Source organism: Cherax quadricarinatus, chromosome 46 (genome assembly GCF_038502225.1).
Source record: "Cherax quadricarinatus isolate ZL_2023a chromosome 46, ASM3850222v1, whole genome shotgun sequence".
Lineage (NCBI taxonomy): Eukaryota > Metazoa > Arthropoda > Malacostraca > Decapoda > Parastacidae > Cherax > Cherax quadricarinatus.
In genome coordinates, this window is record NC_091337.1 from 6,077,424 (window position 1) to 6,103,212 (window position 25,789).

General features: G+C 37.3%; 1 protein-coding gene across 16 annotated transcripts in view; it reads right to left on the reverse strand.

Annotated features, from left to right (window-relative positions):
• The window catches only part of LOC128696741 (uncharacterized), a 256,551-nt gene that overhangs the window by 86,996 nt on the left and 143,766 nt on the right, over nt 1-25,789 (reverse strand). For 8 of the 16 annotated variants that reach the window (XM_070094456.1, XM_070094449.1, XM_070094446.1 and 5 more), the window contains 3 exons: nt 24,006-24,127; nt 13,340-13,363; nt 3,748-3,792 (listed from right to left, as the gene is read on the reverse strand). In XM_070094456.1, the coding sequence (XP_069950557.1) occupies nt 3,748-3,792; nt 13,340-13,363; nt 24,006-24,127 (191 nt within the window). The remainder of the gene's footprint in view (nt 1-3,747; nt 3,793-13,339; nt 13,364-24,005; nt 24,128-25,789) is intronic. The other 8 variants (XM_070094441.1, XM_070094455.1, XM_070094445.1 and 5 more) reach the window with 5 other exon arrangements.

Here is a 25,789-nt window from a genome sequence, read left to right on the forward strand (position 1 = left end):
ACATAATCACTACTTTTGCAGAGGTGCTCGGAATACAACAGTTTAGAAGCATATACGTATAAAGATACACAACATATCCCACCAAACTCCCACTATTCCAAATCCCTCCTTTAAAGTGCAGGCACTGTGCTTCCCATTTCCAGGACTCAAGTCCAGTTATATAAAAATAACTGGTTTCCGTGAATCCCTTCACTAAATATTATCCTGCTCACACTCCAACAGCTCGTCAGGTCCCAAATACCATTCGTCTCCATTCACTCCTATCTAACACACTCATGCACGCTTGCTGGAAGACCAAGCCTCTCGCCCACAAAACCTCCTTTACCCCCACCCTCCAACCTTCCTTCCCCTACAGATTTATACACTCTCCATGTCATTCTACTTTGATCCATTCTCCCTAAATGACCAAACCACCTGAACAACCCCTCTTCAGCCCTCTGACTAATACTTTCATTAACTCCACACCTCCTAATTTCCACACTCTGAATTTTCTGCATAATATTTACACCACACATTTCCCTTGGACAGGACATCTCCACTGCCTCCAACCGCCTCCTCGCTGCAGCATTTACAACCCAGGCTTCACACCCATATAAGAGTGTTGGTACTACTATACTCTCATACATTCCCAGGGAGGCACTACCATCCTGCCAAGCGAGTGTAAAATGAAAGCCTGTAATTGTTTTACATGATGGTAGGATTGCTGGTGTCTTTTGTCTGTCTCATAAATATGCAAGATTACAGGTACGTCTTGCTACTTCTACTTACACTTACGTCACACTACACATACATGTACACGTTTATTTATACATGCTCATCTGAGTTTTCTTTGATTTTATCTTAACAGTTCTTGTTCTTATTATTTTACCTTTTATATCCATGGGGAAGTGGAATAAGAATCTTCCCTCTGTAAGCCATGCGTGTTGCAAAAGTCAACTAAAATGCCGGGAACAATGGGCTAGTAACCCCTTTTCCTGTAATAATTACTAAAAAGAATAAGAAAATAGATAAACATATAGCCATTAAATTCAACAGCTTTTTTAACACAAATTTATAGGATCAGAGCTGTTATCTTACATCAGCTCATTTCAAAGCCCTGACCTATCTAACATATCCTACTACCATTCCTAGGATGTCACTCACATCAGTTTGCTAAGCTTCCATGTACTCTACTAGTAGACCAGGTGCAACAGGTGTAAGGATACATGCTCAACAGCTACACACCTTTGAAGAGTTTCGAGAGTTTATCTACTCTCGGAGCCTGGTCAAGCAGGCTGTTGCTGGCGGAGGGCAGCTGCCCCCACATATCTATCACAGCCTGCTTGATCTGACACATGGTGAAGAGACTTGTCCAGTTTCCTCTTGAAGGCTTCTACACTTGTTCCAGCCGTGTTTCTGATATCTTCTGGTAAGATGTTGAATAGTCTGGGACCCCAGATGTTGATACAGTGTCCCAACCACACTCCTGCACCTCACTGGGTTTATTTTACACTTTCCCCCCATATCTCTCATTCCAGTATGTTATGGCAGTGTCCGGATTTGGGACCAGGACCTAGAGTACTTTCCAGGTATATATTGTGATGCATCTCTCTCTCCTCCACTCCAATGAGGACATATTCAAGACTTGAAGGCATTCCCAGTAGTTTAGGTGCTTTACTGGCTCAATGTGAGCTGCAAACAATCTCTATTTGTTCCAGCTCCAAAATTTCTCCTGCTTTGAACGGGGCTGTCAGCACTGAGCAATATTCTAAGTGAGGGAGCACTAGTTCATTCATTCATTAGGGATTTTCCGGTACTTCCGGCCCAGGTCTTCTCCAGATGGCGACCTGGCGGGGAGCACTAGTGATTTGAATAGTGTCACCATCGTTATTATTTCCCTTATTTTGAAAGTTCTCAATACCCACCCCGTCATCTTCCTGGCTGTCATGATCTTTGTCTTGTTATGGTCTTTAAAAGAAAGGTCAGCTGACATAATTATTCCCAGGTCTTTTACATGTTCCTTACATTCAATTTGGTGACCCTCTTGAGTTTTGTATATAGTGTTCCTTTTGAGTTCTTCATTCTTTCCATACCTAAGCAGCTGGAACTTATCACCATTGAATGCTATATTATTCTCCACTGCCCATTGGAAAACTCTGCTTATGTCTTCCTGTACTCTTCGCTGTCCTGTACTGTAATGGCTTTCATGCTTATTTTAGTGTCATCTGCAAATGACGATACAAAAGTGTGCCGGGCATTTTTATCTATGTCTGCTATGAGGATGAGAAGTAGCAGAGGTGCCAGGACAGTGCCTTGGGGCACTGAGCTTTTGACCTCGCTGATGCTGGATCTTGCCCTGTTCACTACTACTTTCTGTGTGTTAGAAGCCCGAAAATCCATCTGCCTACCTTCCCCGTAATGCCCATGATCTTCATTTTGTGCGCTATCACTCCATGAACACATTTGTCAAATGCCTTTGCAAAATCTGTGTAAATCACATCTGCGTTTCGATCATCTTCCAATGCCTCCGTAATTCTGTCATAATGGTTCAGCAGTTGTGACAGATGTGACTGTCCTGCTCTAAAACCATGCTGGTTCAGGTTATGCTGGTTCATAAAATTTGTAATCTGCCATCTCATCACTCTTTCAAATATTTTTATTATGTGAAAAGTTAGGGCTACTTTTCTGTAACTTTTAGCAAGTGCTCTACTACCTGCCAGAGGATTGAACCTGGATTGTTGGGTTGTGAGCCCAAGGTGCTACAACTGAGCAAGACATTTAGAAGTCACTACTGCAAGGTGTGTACATTATACTGGGATAATGCATTTCCTTAAATATGGATTTTGAGCCATTAGTGCCACAACGAAAGTTCAGATGGCCATAATTAATAAATACAGATTTAATGGTGCTATTATTGAAGTTAGAAGAAATCAATAAAATAATTTTATCTGATGACTCCAACATATTTCCAAAAGATTTAATAGCTAATTTTGACAACCATGATGCCACAAGTTATTCATTCCTACACAACATCCTCACTAGCTACAGTGCCCAACTGTATGGAAGTGTTTATCGCATAAAAACAATTTAATCTCATTCAAAGTCAATATTGGAAATAGAAAAGTAACAGAATATGGGCAAATCTACATTAAGCAAGTACTGTGTGTGCAAAACCGGAAGACCAGTACTACAGTGTGTGATAAAAAAAATGCATGCATTAAGAAAATTATACATTTAGAAGATGCAGATTTATATTCTCAAAAAAGCAACCCAGCTTTTTTTTTATTTGTGCAGCCAAACAGCAGCAGCATTTTTATAAAGGAGTACTAAATTCAGAAGAGCCATTTAATAAAACTCATTAATCTATACAAAATATAGTTTCTTCAAATAATGGATATTATTATACAGTGCCAAATACAAGTAAATCACCTCTTGTAAAAAATTAAACTTACTTGAATACAGAAAATTGTTTGAATAAATTAATAGATAAAACTTTATGTACTGGGATACGCATAAACAAATGCTAAATGACTGTGAAGAAACAATTGTTTGGGCAGAAAATACGGTTTCACCCACATGAGAAATACTTGCACAATCAGCAACAGACCTTGCTTAATACTATATATCTATCAACCAATTTCCCTTCCCCCCTTAAAGCCAATATTAATACAAAATTCTTATCAAGAATTTAAGGGCAGAGTGCTGTATGCAGAAAATAAGCTCAAGGCACATGCATCCAAATGCGGTGGGTGGCTACAGAAATAATACCTGTACCGTCAGTTCCTTGTATTCGCCACTGGGAGCGCGCTGAACCTGGTAGCAATAACAACCAGGGAAGGAGGGAGAGAGAGGGTGCCATTACTGGGAAGGCCTGACAGCAAACAGCAAGACAGCTTTTAGATCAAAATCATTTATTAAAAATACCAGTACCTCCATTCTCTTAAAATTTTGAGTCATATAATCAATATGGGATTTGCTTACTACATTGCAAGTATTGTTTATATATTATGCATTTTGTAGTCCCCTAATCTCTTACACAATTTTTAAATCAAAGAACATTCTTATCTACCAAATTTTATATAAAGGAATACAAAGTACTACATTTTTGATAAGAGAGCAAAGCATACTTATCAAACAAGCCATCATCAACTCTGTGTTCATATTTATTGAGAATGGTAGTGCAGATATCTAGGATAACAAAGAACTGAAGTAATGCTTAACTTTCATGCTATACAATAAAATTCTTCACTATCCACAAGAGGAAGTTTACAAACAAATGAAATTTCAAATTTAATACTTTTATCTAACATCATATGATTATCAACTACACCACCCTGAAAGACCCTTATGACTGAAGTTACAGTATTATCATAAATCTGAATTTGTAAGATGTTGGTAAGATGTGTCAAGCCACAGTACTCAACTACTATAGTAGTACAAAGTTATATTGCCAAGAGATTCTTATGAATTCTGCAGCTTTAGTAATGATGAGTACTTCAAAGGATACAAATTAAGCCATTTGTGGAATATGCTTCCATTTGTTAATTTATTATTTAATTTCTGAAAAATCAGTCAGTGACTGAAGATGCTGAATTTACCAGCTGCATGTTTATTTTACAAAACTCCATTACTACCTGCTCTTTTACATGCTCATATTACTTTGAAGCTGTGATGCATTATCACAAGGTAGTGTGTCACAGAAGAAAGCAAATCTTGTAAAAGGTCGAAAGATATACTGTACTCTCAATGTGACCCTGTGCAGTTATTAGGAACCTGAGTCAATACCAATTTTTATTCATAGGAGGTAAAAATATAGGATTAAGTAGAGACAGTAATACAAATACTGTCCTTGCATACAGCAAAGGCTGGTTAATTATGCATGTGTGAGCTCTTTGTTTCACATTTTGTATGCCAAGATGTTGAATGCTTGGTGCACCCTCTATGCATGCATGACCCATTACATTATTAATTTATAGTCACAGGGACAATTTTAATACTAGAATATTAACTCTATACAATTTAAAAATTTGGAATTTCCTTCTAATAGTCACAATTATCATATAGAAATCTAGTGACAATAAGAAAGGTTAGTCTGTAATGCCACATCTCAGGCAATAATGATGATACATACCATAATAATATGTACATGTTCCTGTGTTTCTCAAAGAATTTACAGAATACAGTGCTATATATTATAATAAGAAATCTAAATACAATTTACTAGTACTGTACAGTAAGTAAGTGACTATGACCACTCATGTAGCTATTATATTTTCAATAAAAACTAACTAGAACTTTCTTATAAGCCTAAGCAAAAGCACAGAGGCATCAGTGGAAATGCAATGTAATTCTTTTAGCCTCTTAATTATTTTAATAAAATATAAATAAAAAACAAATTAGCATAAAAAACAGCAGTGAAATTAGCAACCTCCAGCAATCTGCTTAGTCAAGTTCAATGGATGCACTTTAAGGTCATATAATGACTAGCAGCATCTTAGTATAGTCGGAATTGAAACATGCCAGTCAGCCGCTTCACTTCCCACTTACAGAACTTTCTGACAATTAATACTAGAGCAGCATAGACATCAGTACTGTACAGGCAACAGTGTTCTCCCTAGGATCACTACCCCCCCCCCCCTCACCTTTTCTGTCAAATCTAACTAATCAGTGGTATTTGCAGTGTAAACAAATGCATGGATAAACAATCAACCTAGTCAGTGTAATTTTTATCATTTTTTATAGCACCAGTCAATCAAAATTTGTGGGCATTACAAGTTACTTCAGAAAAGTCAATAATATATTATAAAGTTGTGATGAATGGTTTGAAAAACCGACAAATTGAAGATTGAGACACTTATGCAACATATGGGAATCTTCATTCAGGAAACGTTTCGCCACACAGTGGCTTCATCAGTCCAATACAAAGTAGAAAGGCGCAAGGAGAGGAGGAGTTTGAGGTAATCAGTCCCTCAGCCTGGAGTTGATGTGTTCAGTCCATCAATCTTGTAGAATGTACAGCATAGGGCCGTAGACGTGGCTTATATACTGTAGTGAGGCAAGGCGAAGCAGGAGGACCTACTTCGACTAGTGGATGGTACCACTATGACCCCCACCTCCTCCTGCTTCGCCTCACCTCACTACAGTATATAAGCCACGTCTACGGCCCTATGCTGTACATTCTACAAGACTGATGGACTGAACACATCGACTCCAGGCTGAGGGACTGATTAACTCAAACTCCTCCTCTCCTTATGCCTTTCTACTTTGTATTGGACTGATGAAGCCACTGTGTGGCGAAACGTTTCCTGAATAAAGATTTCCATATGTTGCGTAAGTGTCTCAATCTTCAATATATTATAAAAGAGCCATACTCCAAAGAGTAATAGAAAAACCTTTCAACTAAACAGAATTTAGCAAAAAACTTAGGTAATGGCAAATCAGAAGTATAACTCATTATATTAGTGCTTGTTCTAAATTATGAGTTGTTCAAGAATGGCAGTTAAAAACATATGAATATGAAAATCAACCCAGGTATTACCACCACAAACACTTAACTATCTGTGGAAAAGTCAAGAAAAAATACATTCCTGTAATAAATTATTTACTGAACAGGGGATCTTTGTTTTGAAATGACACAAAATGCATACTCTCCAACTTTCAAGATTTCATGTTTGCTTAATAAGGAAGGTGTCGGGCAAAAAATGTAGCTCTTTTGTTTATCGTCCGATTTCCTCCAGTTTTGGTGCACAAAACAAAGTGTTTTCACTCATTCTTGAAAATATTTATCAAAAATATACCTCAAACAACAACTGAGAAAAGATTGAAAAAGGACTATTTACTGAAAATGCCCTTGTGCCCAACTTTATTCCTATATGGGACTACGTAAGGTTGTTTGGACACTTGGTGCCAAGAGAACAATGCTTATATGTATTTGCTAATAGTACCTTTCCTCTAAATAACTTATCTTTATTTCACAAAAAAATAAAGCTTGTTAGTTCCTGGAATGTTGCAAAAAAATCTGCCCTTTACTCCCACATAACTCAGAAAGTATTTGGAATATTTCCAAAAATGACCTTTAGCTAAATAGAGAAATCATTATTCTACAATGTCTGTGAATATTATTCCATTTAATTAAGTAATAAAGGAAGAATGATGGGCATTAGGTGAATAAGTTACTTCCGAGATACTGGCCGGGAGTGCCCCCCCCCCCCCGTCTCGAAAAAAAAAAAATAACGAAAATCGAGTTTATTTCGGTGTATTTCTTAGTAAACTGGTGTTCTAGTGCAGTTATCCTCTTCAACACACCGTTTTCTATCATTGAAGACCAAGTCATACAACAAGAAGTCAAGGGGTAACAATTTTATATCGAATATTACTGGAGGATTCTCGCCATATTATGGCCTATTTTATTCAGTCTAGAGTATATAACATGTTTGTATGTTATTTATAGTGTTTATTATATCACATTACATCAATTCTGATAGATAAATAAGCCGTAGAGTTGATATATAAGCTGATATAAGCATAATAATGAAGTGATTTCTCCTAGCACTCTCGGGAGCGGCAGTAGGCCTAGTAGGCTCAAAGTCTACGGATAATCTCAGCCTACTGTTTTATGATGCCAAATAGTCAGTTATTATATTAGAAAGAATAATGCAAGAAAAAGAGATAAAAAACAAGGAAAAAATTCCAAAAAATATATGGGCTGTGAGCAGACTCTACTACTCACATCGCCGTCACCATACCTGATATAAATGACTATAATTTCTTGTAGAAACATCGTAGAACATTCATTCTGGTACCATTGTGTTGCTAAAGAGTTCAGCTATTTTTCGGTATATATAACTCAATTTCCATAATTTTTCGTTTTTTGGTCGAGCGCGTGCAGAAATTGCCCTACAGCCCCCCTTAAGAAACAACAACTACAGTATAATATTATATTTTATGTAACTCCAACTATAATATTACACAAAAGGAGTAATTATTATATTCACGTTAAGTGCCAAACCCATTTGGGTTATTCAGTACAAGATGTAGAAGAGACTTGACCCTCCATCTGTTGAGTACGAGACAGACATGCTTCCTATATACACTAGCCTAGTTGACACAAAGGTGCGATAAACAGTGGTCAACTCTACAAACAACCTCTCATGAAAATGCAAACAGAAGGTACAAGCAGGGCCGGATTACCGCATAGGCAAACTAGGTATTTGCCTAGGGCCCCGCGCATTTGGGGGGCCCAGCGGTCCAAAGGGTTCAAGGGCTCATCCAAGACTGCGCACATGGTGCAAGTGCAAAGGGGTCCCTACCTAAAAATTCAAGTGTTTGGAGAGTAAAATTGATTTTTAAAAATTAATCAAAACAAAAATAAATAATGAAATAAAATCAAATAAAAATAAATAAACCTAACCATAGATGGCAACACTCAACACGCCTTTGTTTACATCAGAACAGCTGTGTTTTCCCGCTAATGGGTGAGTACGGGAGATTCCTCTCCAATTTTCTGTAGTAATTACACGTTATCTAGACTTGTACTGTGACAAATTAACTGAAGTGTTGTTGATAGACATTGATGTGTATGGATAAATGTTTGTTTTCGCCTCTAAATGTTAAGGGAGGTACCTGATAGGGTTACTTGACCAGTAAAGACGCATGGACCAGTAAAGACGCATTTTTGGTAAAAATACTATAAAGAAAACCCTAAAAACGCAAACTGACTTCCGTTTGTAGGTTTTAAAAGCACTTTGTCCTGTCTTTAACTCTTTATCATTTCAATAACAGATCTCAATTGATTGATGTTCTACATCACTTCCGTCGCAAATGCTTAGTTTTCAAGTTGCGACGGAAGTGATGTAGAACATCAATTAATTTACTACATATTTCCCCAGAAACACATTAGCCACATCAGAAAATCGTTGGTTGGGTGAAACTGAAAATTGTCCCTGCATTCTTTAATTCTCATGTCCTTATCTATGGTGGTAGGCCATATATCATGCAAAACATAATGATTAGTTTAGTTATGAAAATGGTAATATAAATACCATTGTGCATTGTTCTTGGACTCAGTATGATTTCTGTTTAAGTAAATTGGAGATCAAGGAGGATGAATTAGTAAAATATTCGTAGCCCAAATCACTAACCTAATCTATGGTAAAAGTTCTGTATATGACTCCTTTCTGGTAACGTTTTGAATTTTTAGATGCGCAGCCAGAGGAAAGGGGGCTACAAGGGCCATATCCCCCCAATTGACAGAAAAAAAAAATTAATAATAATTAAAAAATTAATAATAATTGATAATGCAAAATTTGTATTTGCATGATTACAGACAGTGATACATCCTCATTATGGCATCTCGTGAACATTATGTTGAACGTTCTTAAGCGAGTGGGTCACAGAAAAGAAAGAAGAAAATTCAAGAAGAAGAACAGAAAAAGAAAGATGTAGGAAGCTGCAGAAAGATCACAGACATGCTCACGAAAACAGTTTCTGATGTTACCAGTACAGTTGAATCTGCTGATACGTCAGATCATACAGGAAGCCCTCCCTCCATTATTTCTCAGCCAGCATCTACTTCTTTTGTGTCTCCTCTCAATGTCTCAACAGACATTTCATCCACAGGATTTGTCTTGAAAGATCCTGCCTCATGACCAAATGTAATTCCAGATTCTCTAAGTAATGCTTTCATTGCAGAAAACTTCAGTCAAACTCTGAACACTGACTTTAGGAAATCAGCAAGGATTTATCATGATGGAAGTCGTCATTGTTTAAAGTCATCTAACCACACAATAACCAAATTCTGTAAACTCAGCATTGTAATCCTTATAGAGAATAAACTTTGAATTGAATTGAATTGAATTGAATCTATGTTTTATAGGAAGCTTGCAAATTCAGAAACTGTAAAAAGATAATGGATGGTAAACTCTGAAAGCTCAGGAAAAGTGTACTGTTCAGCATGCAAGCTATTTTCTACCAAAGAAAATACCTTCACACAGGGGTTCAATGACTGGAAAAATTCCAAGCATTTCGAGGAACATGAAAACAGCACCACTCACAGGAGCTGCATTTTAGCCAGTGTATTTCGTGCACAGAAAAAAGGCTTATTGGATTCTCATTTGGAAAATCAAACTGATTGTTCGCTTTGTTGACTCCAGTGGTAAGCCTGTAGAGCGCTTTATAAAATTCATTCCTCTTTCAGGCCATGATGGAGAAACAATGATGAATGTAGTACTGGATACTCTGCTTGAACATGATCTCTCTATTATGGATTGCCGTGGCCAGAGCTACGACAATGCAAGTAACATGTCGGGTAAATATAATGGATTGCAAGCCCGTATCAAGCAAATCAACCCACTTGCTGAATATGTGCCCTGCTCAGCACATTCTCTTAATCTTGTTGGGTCATGTGCTGCGGAGTGTTGTGTCGCTGCAGTTTCATTTTTTGGACTTTTACAAGCACACTTTAATTTTTTCTCTGCTTCAACGCATCGGTGGAGTATACTCAAGTCAACCACTCATGGAGATGTCATCAAATCATTAACAACAACAAGGTGGTCAGCGCAGCATGATGCAACACATGCTTTGAAAGACAGCTTTGCTGAAATACGTTCTGCTTTGATCCAAATAGCAGAGGATGAAGACCAGACAGCAACTACAAGAAGCGAAGCAGCCAGCTTAGCATCAAAATTGGAAGATTTTGAATTGGCCTTACTCTGTGTGCTTTGGGACTGTATACTGGAATGGTTAAATGCCACGAACAAGACACTTCAGAAAATTGAAATTGAAATGGCTACTTGTGCTAACCTCTATGTAGGCTTAGTGGAATTTGTAAGCTCATTTCGCAATGATGAAGCTTTTGAAATGTTTGAAGAGAAAGCTAAACTGCTGGTGAGAGACTACAGTTACCGGGCTGATCATCAGCGGTCAAGGAAGAGGAAACGCAATTTTGAAGAGCCAGACAATGAAATTGTGTTGCTACCAAGGCAGAAATGTAAGACAGCTACATACTTCGTCATTCTGGATTCACTGATTACAGAATTGATGAAAAGAAAAGAAATCTACCAGAATCTCAATGACAAGTTTGGATTTCTGTTCAAAATTACTACTATGCCAGATGCAGAATTGAGAGAAGCTGCATTAAAGTTGCAACAACACCTTTCAGCAGATGTTCAGGACACATTTGTTGAAGAAATAGTTCATTTTTCTGGGTATATGAATCAGATTAAAGCTCCACCTGAAAAAATGTGCGCTCTCAGCTGCTTTGAAACATTTAAGAAATGCAGGTATCTCAGAAACCTTCCCTAATGTTGACATAGTGTATCGCCTTTACCTAACACTTCCAGCTACTAACTGTGAAGGAGAATGTTCATTTTCTGTTTTGAAAAGAGTGAAAAACCAGCTCCGTTCAACAATGAGCCAAGACAAATTGTGTAACCTAGCCTTGTTGACCACTGAGTCTGATCTAACAAGAAATATTGATTTTCAGAATATAATTGATGATTTTGCCAATATGAAATCCAGAGAAAAGTTTATTTAAGAAGTGCCTGTGAATATAAACAATTCTTTACTTTCTTGAGTTTATATGATTTGATAGTCTTATGCATGATGTAATGATAACAATAATGGTCAGTGATTTATAAAGGGAATAATAGTGCTGTAGTGGTTATGCTGAATATAATAGGTACATGATGTCACTACTTTAATAGCCTAATCTAGTAATACTATGCTGTCTTGAGTTTATTCTCTTTAAAATGCATGATTTAACAAGATAGTTATAATGGCTGTTGGTAAATGGTTTTGGTTGTCTTGATGTACTTTCCCTATTAAATTTAATCTAAATAGCCAGAATGTATTTAATTAGACCTTAAACAGGCTCACACCAACCCCCCCTCCACCCCCAAGCTGGAAGGGGTAGCTTCGCTTACCCATAACTCAAAGGGGCCCCGCCAATCTGAATAGCCTAGGGCCCGGAGACTTCTTAATCCGGCCCTGGGTACAAGTACAGTAGTACAGTATATTTTGGTCTTATATACTGAAGTCATCATCAGTAGACTATAGAGAGAGATGTTATACAGTTGCCCCTACAAACCTAAGACAAGATGTAATGAACAACTGTCAATGAATCTATCCCTACAAATACCCTTTCTTCCTTATTTGCAGGTTTCAATTATCCAGCATTTTTATTAATAAGCAACCAATGAATAAATTAAATTATCCAACGTAATTCTGGCTCAATGGCTTTCCCTACACACAAATCTTTTTTCTGTGGCCATCATATCTTATTAATATCAATATTAACTTGACAATCTGTTGGAGTGTGAGCAGAGATAATATTTTGTGGAGGAATTCAGGAAAAAAGGTTACCTGCACTTAAGTCCTGGAGGTGGGAAGTACAATGCCTAAACTTTAAAGGAGGGATTTGGGATATTTACTGTTTGAAGTGACATCTGAACTGTCATATTTCCACGCCTCTGAAAAGACAGTTATTATGTGTGAATGATAGTGAAAGTGTGTGTGTGTCTTTTTTGGGCCACCCTGCTTCAATGGTAGATGGTCAGCATGTTGGGGGGAGAAAAAAAAACTCAATATTAACCCTACATCAGTGGGAGATGGCAACCGTGTTAAAATAAAAAATTAAACACATTACAGTAGTGTATTACAGAAATGTGATTCATAATGAGAGGATAATCTGGCAAATGCAAAAGTGTGTGTGAGAGGAATGAAGTGGTAAATGAACTGGACTGACCAAGAGTATTTGGCTCTAGGATAAAAGAACAATGGGAGACATGTCAGGATCATCCAGAATGGAATTTCTCGCTGGCTTGGTTGTCCCCTTAACAAGTCACAAGCACAGTACATACTCATCAACAAAACTCTCTCTATCCTCCTACTCACCACAGAACCTATCAAGGGGAGCCGATACATACACAAACAGCCCTATATATATGGGTCTCCATGCATGGCAAACACACAGTAATAGTGCATAACATATCTTAGTCATGGCCACACTGGTATGGAAAACCCATGGCACCTGAAGCTCTGGCCAATGTTATCCAAGTCTGAGAGCATGTACTTTGTGTCATCTCATAATAAGAACCCCCATATTGCAAAAAATTAAAAAAAAACATATCTTCTCAGTTCACCTGTCCATACATCAGTTACTTTAACATACCTTATTCAAACGTACTGAAGCCAAAAAAAAAGTGAAAAAACATTGTCTGACCTGCAGAATTCACATTTTAATATCCCATGAAAACCTACTTATGTATATAAAAAAAAAAGACTTAAATGTGCATATTTTAAAGATGTTTAATTTTCATATTAACAATTTATATATCAAAACATCAACTAAAATCAACCTTACCTGGATTACTTTCTTGGTAATTTCCTTGAGATAAATAAGAAAAAAAAAAAGAAAAGAATGATAATTATGCCATTTTCTTCATGAAGTGCTTAAGGTAAACATAGACATCTCCTATGCTGAATAACTGTGAACAGAGTCAAACACAACTTTGTTAGTGGCATTGCAATTCATACTGGTTTATTGTTTACCAAGATTAGCACCAATCAATAACTTAAACAAAAAGTATGAAAACTGTGAAAGTGTACTTACATGCAAAGTGTGAGTAATTAGCACAACCCTCCCACTGTTGGTCTTAAAAGTGAAAGAATATATTGTACAATGAAAAGTGAAGCTACATTCGGTATTACATATCTAAAGTACTCTTACAAAAGAACCAAAAGAAAAGCCTAATGAAAGACAGGTCTATACCATGGCTGAAATAATTTACTATTGGCCAACAATTATGAGAGACATTTACAGCTGTTTCAGTCAATCCTGGAATATTCATGAGTTGATAATGGTCCAAGAAGGATCAAAAACACACTCAAGTTTCCTTTTCAAATCCCAGGTTAATAGTTAAAACAAACATTAGTACATGCAAACCAAGCTAAATAATATTTTCCCCTACACATCATGCACAAGCATTTTAACTACAACAGAAGATCATGGACTCTTTTCATCACCCACTGAAACCAGTAATATCAAACCTTGATAATTTCTTGTGTATATCCACTGGATTGAAGACATCTATATTATATGTGAAAATTTAAAATTTTCAGGCAATTATGCTCTACTATGACAGCTCCTTATATACAATATACATATTATCTACCTTAAATGAACAAGTACAAAATAGTTTAAATAAATAAATGCATTTGAAAAATATGCACAACAAGAAAAATGTAAAAGAATATGACTAACTGCCAGTTGACAATGTGCCAATAATACAGTTAAGTACTGCAGGAACACAGACTAAAGAAAATAGGAGAGAAGGAATACACGACATGCCAGAAAGTAGCTGGAACTAAAAGGCATTGTTTCGATGGGAAATCCAGCTTCTTCCACTGCAGATGCTAAAATTATCAGAAGTAATCTATCAATGTCTCTTATGCCATATTTTCCCACGAGAACTTTTTCTCAGGAGTGGAATAATAAAATCATACCTCAAAGCTGCCCTATATATAATCATTTAGCCCCCTCTGCTTCCATTATACCTTTATGGGATTTTCCAATATTCAGTCTGCTACCTTACCTCTCTATGGTGCAAATTGCTTGTGAATCAATTAGATCCTTTGTATTTTACCCTAACACTCTTTACAATCCTACTATCCATTGGCTAATGGAAAGCACTATATCTGTATGGGTTCTGTACTACTCCAAATGAACACTGGGATTTAATAAAGCTTGGCCCTTACTGTAACTCTGATGACAGCCTAGTAACATATCGAGGCAATATTCACACTGTCATCTTGCTAACCTTCAGGGCAGAAGTAAATTTGAGGAGGAGGTGGCAGTAGCTTGGCTCCTTCCATATTACAAGTTATTCATATTTTGTATTATTTTAAAGTATTAGTGTACTGGTTATTTTTTTTTTTTAACACACAGGCTGTCTCTCACCGACACAGGGTGACTCAACAAAGAAAAAACAGAAGTTTTATTTCTTTTTACATTTAGTAATTTATACAGGAGAAGGGGTTACTAGCCCTATGCTCCCAGCATTTTAGTCGCCTCCTATGCCATGCATGGCTTATGGAGGAAGGTGGTTATTTATTACATCAATTAAATTAATTTTAACTGCAGTATATATTTACAATTAAAATGTGATTAACACTGACAAGTGAAGCCCAGAATAATTATAACAATTGATTGTATTAGCCAATAATTCTCTCATTATGTTACAGCGTATCTAAACCATTTTTGGATATACAGTGATGCAAGAATTTTTAACTATTGTTCTGATAAACATAGATTACATTATTGTATTTATTTTGAGGGGTTCTTCATTTCCTATTTTACTCTAAAGGAGAGGTTTGGGATAATGGCAGTTTGGAGTGACTATCTAAACTGTCATATCTGGGCACCTCTGCAAATACAGTGAGTATAAGTGATGGTGAAAGTGTTGACTGATAGTGAAAGTGTTTTATTTTCTTTTTGGTCACCCTGCTTCGGTGGGAGACGGCCGATGAGTTAAAACACAAAAACTTATAAATAAATTATATTATAATGTTTATGTATATGTATTCTCTCTATTATATATACGTGCTTAACAATTCACAAATGGGCAAAATTATTTACATAACCCATGCACATTAGGTCTAGGACAATAAACTCAACAAATAGATACTTCCTAACAACCCGAAGGCAGCTAAGGTGCATGGTCTCTCCAGATACTATTGCAAAAGGTGATGGATCTCTTGGGTATATAGAGCATAAGCTAGCCAGCTGATTGCCAGATTTCTTGTAATTATCAGCTACAGCCATCTTCATCACTCTAAGACCTTTTGAACTGATCAGCTGACCTCAACATTAGCAGCAAAAAAGTGGCCAGTTCAAATGTTACAACCTTCTTGACTCATGTACCCCCAAGTACCAAACCAGTGACCCAACACACTGTTGCCCTTCCCTTTCCAAGATTTAATTAATCTGATTGAAGTGTGTGCAACTTATAACTTTTTTCTCTTCTAATGACACTATCAACCAAAATGTGGTATAGCCATGGAGTCTTCAGCCTTTGCAGTTTAACCAAACTGTACATGGAGCATCTTGAGGCCACCAGTTTCACTGGCATTTGTCCTCCCGTCATTACTTGACTTAGGTATGTGGATGACATCTTAATGATCACTCCCCAGAAATACAACCTATACATCCACAGTGGAATTTTCCATTCAATTCAATTCACTCTGGAAGAAGAAAAAGATGGCACCCCTCACTTTCCTTGATGCTCTCTGACAAATACACAAACGTAATTGCAAGGAATTCATATACCATAATATACTGGAAAAATTCAAAATAACTCTAGGATACAATTACAGATGGTGAAATTATTAAAAAGCTATTTACTTCAAAAATGAGAAAATGCAATAGTGTGGTGTCTGCCTAAAAAACAAACATTCATAAAACAGAAAAAACATCCAGAGATGATACAAAACTGTTCCACAAACTGAAGAATACAAGTTACTTGAAGTACGTATAAAAAATATAGATGGCTTCCAGAGTTAAAGACAGTTATAGGGATAAAGACTATATAAATTACTCCCAGTTAAAAAAAAAAATCCACAAGTGTTACCTTGCAAGGTAACATTTATGAAGGTATTCCAGGAAACCAGTTAGCAGGACTTGAGACCTGGGGGGGTATGAAGTACAGTGTCCGTATTCTGAAGGACGGGTAGAAATGGGTCCTTTGAATTTGTAATGTCTGCACACTTCTAGCAAGACAGCCACTGAATGATTGATTCTGAAAGTTTCCTTTGCTTCGGTCACTGTACCTTGGTGGGACACATCCAGTACAGTAAAAATATATAAAAGGATAAGAAAAAGATTTTTAAAAGGAAAAATAGGAGCTGTAATTGTAAACTGGGAAAAAATACGATGCCAAAAGAATACTCTGCTAGAAAATTTTTTAACAAGGGGTAGAATATGAACCTAAATGACATTTAAGAGGAGAGTACATGCTACAATCAGTGAATTAAGAAAATATATGACAAACTTAAAAAGGAAGATGGCACACTATAAAACTACTGTAGTTACAGTCCTGTAAATAAAAATAGGTAAAAATTAATGGATAATTACACGTACCTAGTGCAACCCAGATATTTCTAATCTTCTCACTATCATGCTTAACATCCTTATTAACAAAACAATAAACACACTCATACAATGGCAACATCACTTAAACCCATCTTACACTGAGTGCATGCAAGTCTTGACATCACATCCCCACATTTTACCACACAGTTCTTACACTGAGTGCATGCAAGTCTTGACCTCACATCCCCAGGTCTTAACACACAATTGTACATGTTTAGTGACAAAACAGTTATGTCACCAGAAGCATATAACTAAAATTGTTTTTAAAGCATAATAATGGTTTATGTATGGGATAAAGTAAGAATCTAGAAAAAGTGCACCAGAAATGGCACATGATCATTGCACATTAAATATTAACATTTAAGTTTGACAGGTTTATCATCATAGGTCTTTTTATGTCATGTATAAGAGAGATGATAGCAATTCAGGTATTATAAACATAACTGGAAATGACAATGTTAGAGCATTACATCAACAAATATATAAATTGATGGGCAAGCAGGAGAAATGAATATAAAAAAAAACAGGATATTTTTTTATCTTATCAGCTATTAAACATTTAATGGAATACTTGACAGTATCCTCACTGCCCTACTGAAGATTCCCAGTTCGTATGAAATCCACTGTGATATTCTCTCCAGGTATACCGTGTGAGAGAATATGATAGAAAATATAGCTAGCTTCTGTTCCCAAAAAGTATCTATCATGCAGAATAAGTTAGCAGTACACTGCAGATATATCCAATTTTGTTAAATAAAAAAAATCTACCTGGTTAGGAAAAATTAAAATGATTAAGAAGATATATGACTTGGAGGGTGTATAAATCTGTAGTGGAGGGGAGGAGGGGTAGGGGACATCCTAGGAAAGGAAGGAGGGAGGAAGGTAAAAGTGGTTTTGTGTGCAAGGGGCTTGGACATGCAGCAGGCATGTGTAATTGTGTTAGATAGGAGTGAATGGAGATGAATGGTGGAGTGTGTTGAAGTGTGAACAGGGTAATATTTTGTGAAGGGATTCAGGGAAACCAGTTAGCCGGACTCAAGTCCTGGAGGTGGGATGTACAATGCCTGCGCTTTAAAGGAAGGGTGTGGGATATTTGCTGCTTGGAGTGACATTTAAACTATTGTATCTGGGCACCTATGCAAAGGCTTACAGTAATAGTGCATGTATTCAGATTAGATCAAGGACCTGTGGAATGAGATAAAAAGTGAGAAAGCAGAATTTAACCCAATACTGTAAAATGTTTTATGATATACAAACAGTATATGTAGTACACCAAGGTGTTCTACATGAAATGAGAAGTTAAAAAATAGCAAGGTGCAAAAGAGCAAATGAAAACATGATAATATTTTTAATAAATTTAATACAGAATAGGAAATAATTATGAGGAAGAAAATAGTACTGATAAGATAAAGAAAACCAAAGCAGTAAATGTATTGGTTTCTCAAGTACAAGTTGGGAGGATGCTCAAAAAAAGGTAAAAGTGTTAATGGATTTTTTAACACAGCAGCCAAGACAGGTTGATTAAAAGAAGTAAAACATTTGCCATCATTCATTCCCTGTCTTTCCAAAATAGTACGAACTTCACAATTCAAATGTTTCACTGAATAATAACATCCCTACCCCTCCCTCAGTGTGCATGCACTGTATTTCCCACCTCCCCAGAACTCGAGTCTAGTTAACCAGTTTCCCTCCATTCCTTCATAAATATTACCTTGCTCACTACATGTCAAATCTTCCCTCTCAAAAAAATATATTACAGCTCACTCTGATTTTTTTCATACATGCCTGCTAAACTCTCTCAAAACCACCTTCCCGAGACATTTCCTACCCCATCTTTTATCCACTTCAAACTTAAAACACTGTATTAATCAACCTATTTAAAGGACCAAACCATCTCTCCAAAACTTTTTCTCCTACCTACTTATCCTCACACATTTATAAATTATTTGCTCCTTATACTCTCCATAATATTCACACCACACATTAATCTTAAACATCTTTACTGCCTTCAGCCTCTTTCCCCTCTCAGCAAAATTAAAAGACAGTACCTCACATCAAATCAAAAACAGCATTAGGATAACTACTCTAATAATATTATGTTTCCATCTACCAACACATCCATTCATCAACTCCATACTCCTGCCCTCCAATCTAATGTCCAATCTTTCATTGATGTTCAATCTTTCAGCAGGAGCAACTATGAGAACTCCCATTTTATGTCATTATCTGAAATTTCCTATATTTACCAATAAGTTCTGCTGATGAAAGGAGCTAAAGAATTTTGAAGAATGTAAGAGCTTCCTTGGTTGGTTGGCAAGGCCTTCAGTTACTGGGACAAGTCCTTATGCATTTCAATCCTTTGATGTGCCATTGCTGACCATAGCCATTAGATATTAATGGAAATCATGACTATTCTTAATACAGAAATTAATGGTGACTTGAATGAAGAGGAAATCTTGTACTGTACTATGTCCTCAAAACTCCATAATAATAATAATGGTTAACTGTTGCATGACTAAAGCATATTTTGCAGCAGATCTTAATGAAGTGTTAAACCTGAGTGAGTTCTGGCAAGTAGTTTTTGGGATATGATGTGCTACTGGAGTGTGAAAAAATGGTTGACCTGCCTCAAGTTCTTGAGGTGGGGAACAAAGAGCCTGCACTCTAAGGAGGGGACAAAACCAAAATTTTTTGCACATACTGACAATGAAACTTAATTTTTGGCCAATACCGATACAAATGCCATCAAAATTAACTGATACCAATTCTAATACAGTGGAACCTTGGCTTATGAATTTAATCCATTCTGTGGACTTGTTCATGTCCTGATTTGTTCATATGCTGGGTCAATTTCCCTCATTTAAATTGTTTGAAATGAAATGAATTCGTTCCAGCTGAATTCCTGCTCTCAGGAGGCATGATAAAATAACCCTAATATCAACTCCATTATTATAATAATTATTATTATCATTATTATTAATTTAGAGACCTGGAGCACAGATCCCATTCCCTAAATCAAGAGCCCCCTCATCATGTATGTACTACTACTAATAATAATAATAATCATTATTATTATAACAATAATAATAGTACAATATAGTGGTTACCAATGTTTTGCTGCCAGTAGTTGGCACCACCATCAGCAAAACATTGGTAACCACTACTAGTACACTTTTCACCTGTCTAGACTTAGTATTAGGTTAAGTCTGCCCAAAATGCCTCAGCATGATAGAGGCTTTCTTTGCTCTAATCATATTATGATAAGTAAATATACACTGTAACCTTAGCAAAGAAATAAATATTTTATTTATTTATTTATCTGAGGAACCTCCCTTGAGGAGGGAAGTTCGCATCCTGAAATTTCGTTCGTATCCAGAAGCATTATCAATAGTCCACCACCTTGGAGCCTTGTTGGAATGGAGGTGCAGCCAGTGGCCACCCATGGCCCTCCAGAATTACAACTACTGATGCCAATAACAAAATCCCCCCAACAAACACAGAATACAACCTCGTTCATATTTGCTAATATACAGGGCCTTAAGCCATCCACCAACAACAAAATACCTTTTATCAGTGGACTTCTAGAGGAGTCTAATGCAATGTTTGCAGCCTTCACAGAGACTCACACAAAAGATCACTTTGACAGTGAAATATGGATAAGTGGTTACAACCTTTTTAGATGCGACAGAAAAAACAGGCAACAAGGGGGGGTTGGCCTGTATGTCAAAGAGTCCCTTATCTGCACGGAGTTGCTGAACACCACAAATGAGGTAGTTGAAGTTCTATCAATAAAGATCGAGAACCAAAACCTAGTCATTGTGGTTGTATACAAGCCACCAGGTGCAACCTCACAACAGTTCAAAGAACAGCTACTGAAAATTGATTACTGTTTGGAAAACCTTCCAGCTCCATCCCCAAACATCTTACTGCTTGGTGATTTCAACCTAAGGCATACAAAATGGAAGAATGTAGCAAATAATGTTATAGCCGAAACAATCCCCGGAGGTAGCGCAGATGAAAGGTCACACACACATGAGCTACTAAGTCTCTGCGAAAAACACACCTTAAGCCAGCAGATAGTGGAGCCAACAAGACTAGAAAACACACTTGACCTTATCTTCACAAATAATGAGGACCTGATAAGAGACATAAGAATATCAAAAACAACTAATTCCGATCACAATCTAATCAAAGTCCAGACGTACATGCATAGGGGTCCTGATCAGCAGAATGCATGTACCTGTGAAGGTGTTTTCACAAAATACAACTTCAACAACAAGAACATCAACTGGGACCAGGTAAACCATGTCCTAAACGAAACATGTTGGGAAGATGTCTTAAATGACATGGATCCAAACCAGTGCCTTAAAAGGATCAACTTCCTGGTAGCCGAAGCATGTTCTAGGCATATTCCCCTAAGAAAGAAGAAGAGCAGGAGTAAACTGGAAAGAAAAAGACGCTCTCTCTACAGAAGACGACAAAGAGTCACTGAGCTCCTCAGGAGTGCTAGAATATCTGATACACGAAAGGAGGCGCTGACCAGGGAAGTGGAAACTATCGAACTTAAGCTAAATGACTCTTACAGGAACCAGGAGAGGCAGGAGGAGCCTAAAGCTATTAGTGAAATTGAAAGAAATTCAAAATATTTCTTTTCATATGCCAAAAACAAGGCAAATACCACATCTAGTATCGGGCCCTTACTCAGACAGGATGGGACTTACACAGATGACAACAAGGAAATGAGTGAAATATTGAAATCCCAGTACGACTCTGTGTTTAGTGAACCACTAATCGGTCTGAGGATTGACAACACAAATGATTTCTTCATGAATGAGCCTCAAAACTCCATAAATGTATGCCAGATTTCCGACATTACCCTAACTCCGATAGATTTCGAAAAAGCCATTGACAACATGCCTATGCACTCAGCCCCGGGCCCAGACTCGTGGAACTCTGTTTTCATTAAGAACTGCAAGAAACCCCTCTCGCGTGCCCTAAGTACACTATGGAGGAGGAGCTTGGACATGGGTGAAATTCCACAGTCACTTAAAACAACGGATATAGCCCAACTCCATAAAGGTGGCAGCAAAGCATTAGCTAAGAACTATAGACCAATAGCTCTGACGTCCCACATCATAAAAATCTTTGAAAGAGTGCTAAGAAGCAGGATTGCAAATCACCTGGATTCCCAAAATCTGCACAATCCAGGGCAACATGGGTTCAGGGCAGGTCGCTCCTGCCTCTCACAACTACTGGATCACTATGACATGGCCTTGGATGCACTGGAAGAAAATCAGAATGCAGATGTAATATACACAGACTTTGCAAAAGCATTTGACAAATGCGATCATGGCGTAATAGCCCATAAAATACGTGCTAAAGGAATAACTGGGAAAGTGGGGAGATGGATCTTCACCTTCCTAACAAATCGAACACAAAGAGTAGTGGTCAACAGAGTTAAATCGGAGGCTGCCATAGTGAAGAGCTCTGTTCCACAAGGCACAGTACTCGCCCCCATCTTATTCCTTATCCTCATATCAGACATAGACAGAGATATACACCACAGCACCGTATCATCCTTTGCGGATGATACTAGGATCTGCATGAGGCTGTCATCTGCTGAGGACGCGGTTAACCTCCAAGAAGATATAAACAAAGTTTTCTAGTGGGCAACGGTAAACAATATGATGTTCAATGAGGACAAATTCCAACTACTCCGTTATGGAAAACTGGAGGAGATAATAACTAGAACAGAGTATACTACTGACTCCGGCCATACAATAGAGCGGAAAAATAATGTAAGGGACCTGGGAGTAGTAATGTCTGAGGATCTCACTTTCAAGGATCACAACAGTGCCACGATCGCACGTGCAAAGAAAATGATAGGATGGATAATGAGAACTTTCAAAACGAGAGATGCCAAGCCCATGATGATCCTTTTCAAATCACTTGTTCTCTCTAGGCTGGAATACTGCTGTACATTAACATCTCCATTCAAAGCAGGTGAAATCGCAGATCTAGAGTGTACAGAGATCCTTTACTGCACGTATAAGTTCTGTCAAGCACCTTAACTACTGGGAACGCTTGGAAGCACTTGACTTGTACTCATTGGAACGCAGGAGGGAGAGATATATCATAATCTACACTTGGAAAATCTTGGAAGGAATGGTCCCAAATCTGCACACAGAAATCACTCCCTACGAAAGTAAAAGACTGGGCAGGCGATGCAAAATGCCCCCAATAAAAAGTAGGGGCGCCATTGGTACACTAAGGGAAAACACCATAAGTGTCCGGGGCCCAAAACTGTTCAACAGCCTCCCATCAAGCATTAGGGGAATTGCCAATAAACCCCTGGCTGCCTTCAAGAGAGAGCTGGACAGATACCTAAAGTCAGTGCCGGATCAGCCGGGCTGTGGCTCGTACGTTGGACTGCGTGCGGCCAGCAGTAACAGCCTAGTTGATTAGGCCCTGATCCATCGGGGGTGTTGATCCCCGGAATAACCTCCAGGTAACCTCCAGGTAAGCAAAAAATCAACTGAGCAACGGTTCGTATCCTGAAAAATTTGCATGGTGGGGCATTCGTAAGCCGAGGTTCCACTGTACTTTGGCACATCCCTACTACACTCTACAGGTTGCTGTGTACAGATGTGATTCAGTGGTTAGTTTGAACAGTGTTGCTTGTAAACTCTTGGAAAGACCACTAGGAAGTAAGTGATCATGGATGCAGTTTCCTTCTTTTAGGTCACCCTGCAAGGTTTCTATAAGTGCATATGTAAGACTGCTCAAATGTCAACATAAACCATTGATAAAGTTCATCCTGAAACATATGTGATAAGCATTAAAAATATTAAAAATAATTCAGTAGTTTCATAAGACTTACTTTTCTGGAGGCATGAATAATCATGGTAGACTTGCTTGCATTGTTAACTACCACATCCTTTTTTCCTTCAATATCTCTTAATACTGCAGCAGCAACCCCATCACCACCATTAACGATAACATCTGTTTAAAACAAGCAATGGCTATGTCAACAAAATTAATGTCATATGGATTCAATGAGGATCAAATGTTTATTAATATGTATTCATGTCAAGTGTACCCAAAAATTCATTCATAATAAATATTCAGAATTATTATTTTTTAAAATTTCTAGCTTTAATAGTACATACGTATCTAAATTTTACATTTTTCTTTATTAAAATGCCTCTCATCAACACACCCACATCAAGAAACACTTCCTTTTTGTTCTGGTGCTCACAGATGAAAACTCAGTGGTAGAGCATCAACTCTCAAAGGAAAGAACCCAGATTCCATTCCCAGAGTGAACAAAGATATATGAGCAAGTCTATTTGCACTTGCTGCTCCATACATACATACATACATACATAGGTGTTAGTCAACTGTTGTGATTGTGTATTTCTAGCTACAGGAGCACAGCTAAACTCAGGATGTCAAGTGTTCAATATTTAGTCAGTTTATAAATTTCCAGTGGTTGCTGCACTTATTGCCAATGTTCTCTTGTAACTCATTCCAGTGTTCTACCACTCTGTGAAGAACAACTTTCTAGTAGCCTTACAGCAATTGTTCTCTGTGTTTAGCAGTGGCTATTTACTCTCCTGTTCATAGTGTTATAATATCTTCCTTATCTATTTTTTCAAATCTTTTTATATTTACATATTGTACATGATTGTTGTGTCACTTCTTCCTGTCCTACAGGCAGTAATGGCATGTCGAATTCCTTCAGCCTTTCTTCATACCTCAAATTTTATGGATTTTTTTTTTTTTTTTTTTTCAACAAGTCGGTCGTCTCCCACCGAGGCAGGGTGACCCAAAAAAAAAGAAAGAAAATCCCCAAAAAGAAAATACTTTCATCATCATTCAACACTTTCACCACACTTACACATTATCACTGCTTTTGCAGAGGTGCTCAGAATACAACAGTTTAGAAGCATATACGTATAGAGATACACAACATATCCCTCCAAACTGCCAATATCCCAAACCCCTCCTTTAAAGTGCAGGCATTGTACTTCCCATTTCCAGGACTCAAGTCCGACTATATGAAAATGTTTTATTCAATTATGAAGAGAGAAATGGAAAATCTCAGTAGTTTCTATGATAATAACTATCACAAAGTTAAGTGAAACTATAATAAAAGAAAAAGAACTAAAACACCAAGCTATCCCTACATTTTGTTATGGATGCAACACATGTACAGTCATAAACACAGGTCCCTTTGATGCAAAAACTCTTATTTTTGGTTTTGATTTTATTTTAATTGTTAAAGGAAAGAGCTAAGCCAATACAGCCCTTGGGGAATGAAAGGTTATAAGATTTGATCTGATAAGAGGAACAGTAGCTCCAATTCACTGGATCAGGAATTCTCTATTCATATCTCACTGAACCATTATCTGCCAGAATCTGCTTGGGTAATGGTACAGCTTACATCAGGTTTTTGTGCTACTGGCCATGACTGCACACAATAAATAATTTCAAGGACAGTAGCCAATAATCAGGTAACTACCTCTATACTATTAGTATGGCTTCCCACTTTCACAACAGAAATAAAAGTATACAGGTGTAATGAATGAAAGCTTTGAGAGAATGAATATAAAACAAAGAAAAGAAAGCAGGGAAGCTAATAAAAAGATTAAAATAATAATA